The 9,430-nt window shown below is 38.2% G+C and overlaps 1 protein-coding gene across 2 annotated transcripts; it reads right to left on the bottom strand.

Moving 5' to 3' along the window:
• Positions 1–987: 987 nt before the first annotated feature.
• Positions 988–9,387, bottom strand: CGGBP1 (CGG triplet repeat binding protein 1). 2 transcript variants are annotated; one of them, XM_063305555.1, is made up of 3 exons: positions 8,514–9,387; positions 6,064–6,168; positions 988–3,968 (listed from the first exon to the last, which is right to left on the bottom strand). In XM_063305555.1, the coding sequence occupies exons 1-3, from the start codon at positions 8,525–8,527 to the stop codon at positions 3,455–3,457; spliced, it is 633 nt and encodes a 210-aa protein (XP_063161625.1). In that variant the 5' UTR covers positions 8,528–9,387; the 3' UTR covers positions 988–3,454. The 2 variants fall into 2 exon arrangements, with proteins under 2 accessions (XP_063161625.1, XP_063161626.1); XM_063305556.1 differs by having other exon boundaries at positions 9,061–9,387.
• Between the last annotated feature and the right edge of the window lie 43 nt (positions 9,388–9,430).

Here is a 9,430-nt window from a genome sequence, read left to right as displayed (position 1 = left end):
TGGTAAAGCATAACTAAATTAGTCTACATCCAACCCAGTATTAGCATCCTTATTCACCCACTTAGGACATTTTGAATGCCATGCTAATATCCAACATTGTGATTATGTTGCTGCATTCAATATATGCTCAGAATCATTTGTCTTTTTCACACGTGTGCCCACATGCACACCACACTTCAGCTGTAAGACAGCTTGTCTTGAACACACACTAGAGTGAACAACCATAATCAGTAATAGTGAATTGCAAGATACAGACTTATGCCTATTGGTGTAGCCTGATCCTATACAATTTACCTGGAAGCAAGTTTCACAGAAAATCCAACACAACTTACTTTCAAGTACTCAAGCAGAAGACTGCAGCCTTGGCCTTTTCAAAACCCAAATCATGTTTATATATCCATATAGCTGATCTGTAAATCTGTGTAACAATATATTACCTTGGCTGGATAGCCATTACTGATTTCAGTGTTAATTTTATATGCACAAATTGTATTAATAAAGCAGGTGCAAGTAAACTTTCCATTGTTTGCTTATCTGAATCTCATTTTCAACAAAAATTTCATTTTGCCCAATTAAAATAGTTTTTTTTAAGTGTTATGCTCTTGTCATGATTTTTACTAACTGTATAGACCAAAAGACAATTTTATTTTTTTTTCCTATTAGGCTGAAGTCTTTTCACACATATTATGTAAAGTACCATGGAGTAAGTTATAAATCACTTTGAGGTAAAATGTACACATTTCAGAAGCATGGGAAGATACAGTATATGGACCACCGTTCTGCACATTAGCTGGAAGAGTGAAAAGAAAATATACAAACACAAATGCCTTCTGCTGGTATGCCCTTGTTAACGTACAAGATTGAAAATGGAAGTAGCAAAGCACTTTAATGGTATAATTTTATGAAATATAAAGCATGCATTTCCAATTGCATTACATACAGGGCTTCTACTCTGTTACTATACTTCATACAGAACACATTTATGAATGAGGCAGACAAGAAATACACATTTATTGATGACAGTGCATTATAGCCCCCTATTTAAACTAATACATAAGATTTACTAGATAAGCAAAGAAAAATCTGTAAAATTAAATATCATATAATAAGTTTGCAAAACAAAAATTAATCCCCACATATTGTTCAGGCAGTATTCCTTTTAGATAAAAAGTATGCCATTTTCCTAATTTTAATTAATTAGGGTGAGCTTAGTTTGTAGGAAGCAGCACTCCTATAATCCTAAATTTTACACTGACAGGTCTGTTTATGAAGCTGAAATGCACTCCTGCAAATCCAATATAGTCATGGGCATGTTTTAAAATGCTGAACTCAACTAGTAGTCTTCATAATTTGGAAAATAATATCTAGTAGGTCATGTTTATATTACCTTATGTCTTATGTGTGCTAGCACTTTGTTCCAGAAATTATTCTTCAGGTACAAGTAATTAAATTAAGGGTCACTAATGTTCAGCTAAGGAAGGAAAAACAATCTCATTTTTTCCCAAGCTCTGATGAACAATTATAAGCAATATTATGTTTTTGCAAAATTCAGAGTAACTTGACAAGAAGTACAAAGGCATAAACCATAGAAAAGGAAAATATTTCTTTGTGAACAAAGAAAGCCAGAAGCTCCTCCAAAATTAGAAGAAACGTTAGGCCATATTCAGACTTAATCATACTTACAAACAGAGCTATTGAAATTAATGGATAGCAAATTATGACTTATCAATGAGTCCCCAAAATAGGATGACTCCTTCTGAGGTCTACTCTTAGAAAAGAAACTGCTTAATGTTTCTGTACAAATCTGAGAATTAATGATGAAAGTCACAGTTTTTAATAACCCAAGCAGATCCTTGGAAGAAGTCGGAGAACAATTTATATAAGCACCAGACTTTAATAAGCCAAGCAGAGCTTAGACCTTTATTAATTTTAAGCTTTGTTATAAACTTGATGGACATTTCAAATGTGCAACAGTGAAGTGGACTAGCTTGCTGTCTCTTCAATTTTAGTTCAAAGAAAGAGAAATATGCATGGCTAAGACAATAATGCATGATCTAACTCAGATAGGGCCTCAACAGTGAAATATTCCATTATTTTCCCCCCATTGGAATGGACTGTGCATTTTCATTTTAATAATAATAAACATACCAGTCATAAGAAACTGCTCTGCTTCCTTCGCTATTTTACTAAAAAAAAGTTAAATATCTGGGGCATGATCTAGTGAACATTAACCTTTTTTTTTGTACAAAATTTAACAGGTTTTATATAACAAATATTGAAATCAATAGGATTTAACCACTATTTAAATAAATTGTGTTTAACTTAGGCAAAATTATACATTGCTGCTAGTAACACATGAAGAATATTTTAATCAAGAATTAAATTATCAATAATCATATGCTCCCAGCAAAAAACTTTAAACAAGAAAAGGAAACATGTATTGAAGGAAAAGATATCAGTAAATCTGTTTCACACTAGCAAATTCACACAGGTCCAAGCAGAGCAATGTTCAAACATATTAGATATTCAGACAGATTTAAAAAAAAAAGTTATTCAAGAGAATTCTGAAGGCTGACTGTAAGAAACAAAAATACCATGTCAGAAAAATCCCGAGAGGCATTGTTTGCAACCCCCCGCCATCAATATGTAACTGCTTACATAGCTCTATTCTCAGAGACCTACAACTTCCTCTGATTAATTGTAGTATAATTAAAATCTTGCAAAACCTTTCTTTACTTCTGCCAAGTACCTCATATATTTTTGCTTTCAGGAACTCTGGGTATAAGTAGGATGCTCATAAAAATAAAAAATTAAATGCAGGTGCTATGCTTCGCCTTTATTGTAAAGTGCATTGGCATTTATGTGAGCTGTGCAAGAGTCAGTTATTTTACATTGTATGTAATTACAGAGAATTAAACAACTAGCCAATTTGGAATATCTGTTTGCACAGCAGAACTGTGGCAACTGCATTGGAAATCAAAGTTCAAGAATACTGCAGAAATTCTAAATACAGTTAAATGGAAGATAAATTTATACTGAGAATATGGGCCTAATAAATAAGATACATATGTATACATGTTTAGTACTAAAGCCCCAAATTAAACACTTGGGTGTAACCATACCTACTTTGTTCACTTACAAATATCAGATACTGTAAAAGAAGCAATCAGAGGAAATTTTCTATGCTATTCAGGACTGGGGTTACAAACTAAGCAATATGGCACCTACCTGCCACTTCCTGCCCTTCCCACCCTCCCAAAGTTCAGCAACCTAGTGCTACACTCTTATTCTATAGCCATCAACTCTTGGTTGTACACCATTGCATTCTGAGACAGATTGTCAGATACAATACAAAACCTATTATATAACATCGCATGTGCATGAATATAAAAATAAACCACATCACTGCTATGCAATTGTAACACTTGACACCTAGAACCAAGTGGCTCCCCTCTCAGTGTTCTTCAGATTTGATAAGCTGATTTGTAAACCCGTCAGACAAATAGATTTTCCTCAGCTGGTCGGCCTTGGGTATGGAGTTCCCATTCTTCACATGGCGAGAGAGAAATGCTCGTACAGCTGGATGATCAGCCTTCTCAAGGGGAATGCTAGCTTCCAGAAACATTTTTACAAAGTCCTGGACTACACTGGGCTTTTCTGTCTGGGTTGCGCTGTTACACTGCAGCGAGGCAGTCAGAGTCCGTGGTTTCTTCCTGACACTTTGCTCTTCAAACTCTCCCTTACGTTTGGTGTGCGTTTTGGATTTGAGATGGTCGTTGATTGCAGACTTGCGAACATGATTCAGGACTACATTGCAAAAACTGCAATACAGTTTCCCCCCGTCTTCATACAGTTCACTGCCAAATTCAGTTACACGATCCTGAGGGGTCACGTATAAAGCAGTCTTTGAACGGCTCCGGGAAGGAGGTGGCTTTACATCAAATCGCTCCATTGCTGTCTTTAGTAATCTGAGAAAAAAGAGAGTGAGAGAGAGAGAAAGAGATTGTATTCGTGCTCAGCTTGTACAATGGAATTTAGTTATGCTTTAACTGATATTTTAACTGAACACCAGTATGCAGACAACGTATATGACTGCATACATTGATGAAACAAAATATTAAAAAATATGGATACCACATGGCAAAACAGCAAGATTGTTAAAGAAAGGTATTTTCAGAAATATTGATTTGTCCCTGTGTGGACAGACCCGTTCCTTCTATTGAGAGAGGGAACTATTTTCTAGTGGAGTTTTCCTGCTGAAGAAGTGGATGTTGTAACTCCTCCTCCTCTCTGCACTGGCACTTTTCATATTATTTTCAACCTTGCAGATAGCAGGAAGGAAGAGGAATTGGTGAAGGTTGCCTTCTCCCTCAATTCACAAGTTCCATTCTATATGGGGATCCAACACATTACTTAGCATGATGTATGGATGAACTACATGTAGACCATGAGTTCTCTATTAGCTCTTTTGAAATCAGGGGCATGCCAAATATTTCACTTCAAACCTTTCCAACCCAAAACTTTGTGGACCCTCATTGCAACTGCAAGAGTACAGACCTTGAGAATGCAATGGGCTCGCTTGAATATTTTATGGAATAGGTCTCTTTCAAGCTTGAAATACTTCCAAAATAACCAAAGCACTCCCACTCAAAATACTTTCACGCTTAAAATGGGGAATTTCTTGCTTAACACAGATCAAGACACATTTTGTACACCGCTGGGTGAAACCAACTTTTTATGTTTTTTAGAACAGTTTCTAGAGCTACCATTTTAATTACAAATGTTTACCTGACTGGCACCTTCCCTAGTTGCTCAGGAAGCACATCTCTTTAAAGCCTGTCATGTCTATTAGCCATGGATTTCTTGGGGGGAAAATGTTCTTTTCAAAGATCGTATAAGCATAATTGGCTTACTGTAGATGTCATAGAGTTCTTTATCCTCAAAACACATTTCTGCTCAGAACTAGAGTAGAATGGAATCCTAACAGAGAGGTTATTATTGCACTGTTTGTTTACTGACAGCTAGCAAAGACTGGCTGCCTAGGAAAAATGAGGTGAATGGGGGGGGGTGTATTGTTTTGCCCCTACATTTTCCAGAATTTATTGAGAGGCATTTTTTTGCAATTGTGCCAAGGCTGGTTTTAAAAATCACATTGCCCATATTAAAATGAAAGAGAAAAGCCTCACACTGAAGAAACTTTGGAGGAAGAGCACACTTATTCTGGACAGAGACAAACATGAAAGCTTGACAAAGTGTTGATGAAGGAGCTCTTCATACAGTATCAGTTTAAGTCCAGTCTGCTGTCAGATCAAATTTCAGCCTCACAGTAAAATATTAAGCAGACACTTTTGACTGGTTTGTGATCCTAACTTCCTTTTTTTCCTTTGGAAAATTAGTACTAGAAATACACTTCTCCACCTAAAACATTATTTCAAATTAGCTTCTGATTTATTACATGTTATTACTGTCAATTCATTAAAATATTAAATACTTCTATAAGTTACAATCCTAGCACGTTTTCTGCAGAATAACCACCACTGAGCACAATAGGAGTGGCTTCTGAACAAAATAGGTTTATGCCGTATATAAAATTGATGGATACCTCAACATTTTCTTTCATACTCTATCTGTATTATTTTAAATGGTTTTTTCCATTTTATTTTATTCCAGTTCATTCTATTAAAATATTTAATTTAATGTTTTGAGTTTAAATGATCCAAAAAAAGAAAAAAAAAAGTAGTTTAAAAATAATTGCATTAATGAAAGGATATGTTATATTGGGGAATGTGATAAAACAATTCTGATCTTTGAAAACCTTGATGAAAGGAAAAAAAATCCAAGTTAACTAATAAAACAATGTGCCTTTCTAATAGTAAGGGAGATCTCTAATGTCCTATAATGATTCTAGATTCATTAGCAGCTCCATGTCCCAATTGACATACATAACTAACAAATGTCATTTTGAATGGTTGCTTTGATAATCATCATATTGAGAAGGAAAAGAAAGCCATGGCCAAACTGAATAGCTGTTCTGATTTTTGGTTTCTCAATAGCAGTACTTACTTGCCAAAATGTAAAGATAATCTAATTTTCCCAATGAACTTTTTATGGCCAACCGTTAGGCAGGAATCAGGGAAGATAAGGTTTTCATATCTCAGGTAGTTTAGGCTGAGTATTAAAAAAAAAATCAAACATTAGAACACATAAAAAGTAATTCAAGAAAGTTCAGAATATCTAACCATACAGAAGCTCGTATCATTTCTGGTATTTATTTGTCAAATTTGTGAATCATAAAATCATAACAGTCTGAAGGTTATATATCTATCTCATCACTTCCCTCAAGTTCTGAAGAACTTGTTTCTAGAATGCAACCACTATAGCAGCATCAACATCATCACTGTAGATAAATATGAGTTTAGTCTAATCTTTTATTCTTCCTGCAGGCCCAGAGCTTGATCCTTGTCTCTGAATCAAAACTGAGGTCAAATGCTTTTATCATTCCTATTTTCTTTCCCTACTTTAGTGTGTTATCTCTTTGTAGATGCCTGAGAACCGTATTTTCTAATGTCTTAATTACTTGATATTTGGGTAATATATACCTAACACAAACAGACAATCTATTACAGCTTTAAAGCTCATCTGTTTGTTTGTTTGTTTTTAAACTTCTATTACCACCCATCTCCCCCAAGAAAGGGGGACTCTGGGCGGTTTACAGTAAAACCAGAATTAAAATAATAAAATATAAATTACAATAAATAAACCAATAAATAAGACTAAAATAAATACCAAACCCAAGGGGCAATGTTCTTATTTGGTGGGGAAGATCTATGGTGCTAGCCACCCCCAAGATGAGCTATTACCTCTCCCACCCCAAGCGAGGCGGCAGAACTAGGTTTTCAAGTTCTTCCGGAAGGCTGGGAATGAGGGGGCCTGCCTTACCTCTGGGGGCAGAATGTTCCACAGGGCAGGTGCCACTGCAGAGAAGGCACGCCTCCTGGACCCCACCAAGTGGAATTCCCTAACCGGCAGGATTCACAGCATGCCCCCTCTGCATGACCTGGTAGGACGGGTCGATGTTATGGGGATGAGATGGTCCCTCAGGTAACCTGGCCCCATGCCATGTAGGGCTTTAAAGGTCATAACCAACACCTTGAATTGGACCCAGAAGCAAACTGGCACCCAGTGCAGCTCACGCAGTAATGGTGTTATATGTGCCGATCTTGGGGCACCAATAATAGCCTGCGCGGCTGCATTCTGGACCAACTGAAGGTTCTGGATACTCTTCAAGGGTAGCCCCACGTAGAGTGCAGTGCAGTAGTCTATATGGAAGATGACCGGGGAATGAGTGACTGTTCGGAGGGCTTCTCGCTCCAGGAACGGGCGTAGCTGGCGCACAACCCGAAGTTGAACAAAGGCCCTCCTGGCCACGACTGCCACCTGCTCTTCGAGCAGGAGTTGTAAATCCAGGAGAACCCCCAAGTTACTCACCAAATCTGAATGGGGTAGCGCAACCCCATCCAGAACTAAAGATGACAATTTCCCGGAAGCAGAGGAGCCGTCAACCCACAGCCACTCCTTTTAAAAGGAAAAGCCAAACTTTATTTTTGTCCTACTTCTTCTGCTTTCTGCAGTATATATATTGACAGGTCACTCAAACCCCAACTTATTTCCAAAAATGTTACACACCTCCGCTTTATCCCTACATTTTCAAGAATATTACAGAACGGTATCTGATATTTATGCTGCAGTGAGCAGCACAACAAGACCAACTATAATTGTTGCATCACAATTATTTCACTCACCAAGCATAAAAAAAGATAGTTTAACTCATTTAAAGAGTGTGTGACTGCCCTGCTGGATCCCACACTTAACCTGGCCAAAATGAATGACACATCCTCAGACAGGATTAATTTGCTTTCCTTGGAATTACAATTGAGCTTTCTGTATAGTTATATTCCATGCTTTATCAGGATCCCTACCTGCAAAGTACCTGAACTGTAGCTGAAGGTGAACTAAAGTTCAAGCAAACACAACTGGAAGCCCACCTATAAGCCTTACTGCTCAACATGATATACTCAAGAACAGCATAGGTAGGATCAGCATGCACCGTTCTTTTACATTTATTTGTGTTTAAATACTCTGTTCGGAAATAATATAGCTTCTTGTTTAAACAGTGGGGGATAATATCAAATCACATATATCATATCTAATTTTTTGTTTTTGCAATATAAGTAACTAGAAGGATTATTTCCCAAAATTAATCTGGGGCTAGAAGCTGATCTGCACTTAGTAGCCTTCCAGTTGTTGACCTATGTAACATTACTATTGATAATCAAATTATTAATAATCTGAAATTCAGTATTGCAGCACAGAGTACATGCTCAAGCATATTTGCTCAAAAGCAAGTCTGTCTCTCTTGAATGGATCTTATGCCTAGGAAGACCGTTCAGGGATGCAGTCCTATGCACATTCCCTTGGGTGTAAGTAAAATTAAGGACAGTGGGATTACTTACCAGAAAATATACATAGGACTGTCCTGTAGACGGTATCTGCTGGGAACATTCTCAGAGCTGCACTTCTAACTATTTTTCATACATATTTTAAGGTACTTTAAAACTTGGCTGTTTCAAAACAAGGTGAATCTTTTTCTGTGTAAGTACTTTCAAGGTGGCAAACTTCTATTATTCCAGTGACAATGTCTCCGTAAACCCTGGTCAGATTTACAGTTCACTGGCTCAGAAATCCCCATAATGTTCACAGTATATGTTCTTCATCGGGTGCAACATTTCAATCTCTGCCCCCAGCAGACACTCCACCGTCCCTCCCTCCCTTAAAAGCAGAGCCTCTCCTTTGAGCCTCCAAGGCTTTTTCTCCATCACCTGAATTTTCTGAGCCATCCACTCAACTCCTTTCTCCCACCCCTGAGTCTCCTTCCTTCCCGTCAATCTTGTTCTGCACAACCTAGTCTAATTTTTCTCCCCCGCCCGGGGGGAAGCAGACAAGGCGGGCAACAGTGCTGCACTTGCTGCAATGAAACCTCTCCCTCCGGCTCGTCCTTACAGCTCCTGACAGCGCGGAGTTCGGCTCCCACATCGACCGGGACGAAACCTCCGATCTGCTCCGTGCTTGCCCCCAAAAGCCCGCGATGGCGCGGATCAGACTTGGCGGAGCCGCCTGCCAGACAGACAGGCACACGGAGAGGCGGGGGGCGGATGGTGGGGCTGAATGGAGTTGTTTCCTCTCTTTGGCTCGTCGAGGAAGGCGGGATGTAGGCCCCTAGCAACACCTCTTCCAATGAAGGCGTTGCTAAAAGCGAGTCCGCTCGTGCGAGAGGAGAAAAAGTGAACGCCGTTCTCTGTGGCTTGCGAAGAAGAGAGTGACAAAACTTTCCACCACTCATGGAAAGGAAAGAACGGAAGTTGTCCCGCTA

The sequence above is a fragment of the Candoia aspera genome, chromosome 5, assembly GCF_035149785.1.
Source record: "Candoia aspera isolate rCanAsp1 chromosome 5, rCanAsp1.hap2, whole genome shotgun sequence".
NCBI lineage: Eukaryota > Metazoa > Chordata > Lepidosauria > Squamata > Boidae > Candoia > Candoia aspera.
Note: the sequence above shows the minus strand (reverse complement) of the source record. Positions and strands in the feature narration are given on the sequence as shown.

Bases quoted from the DNA above. Each gene is read 5' to 3' on its own strand.
- CGGBP1 (XM_063305555.1), bottom strand. The intron at 3,969-6,063 runs GTAAGTACTGCT...CTTTTTTCTCAG, and splicing joins TTATCTTTACATTTTGGCAA to ATTACTAAAGACAGCAATGG.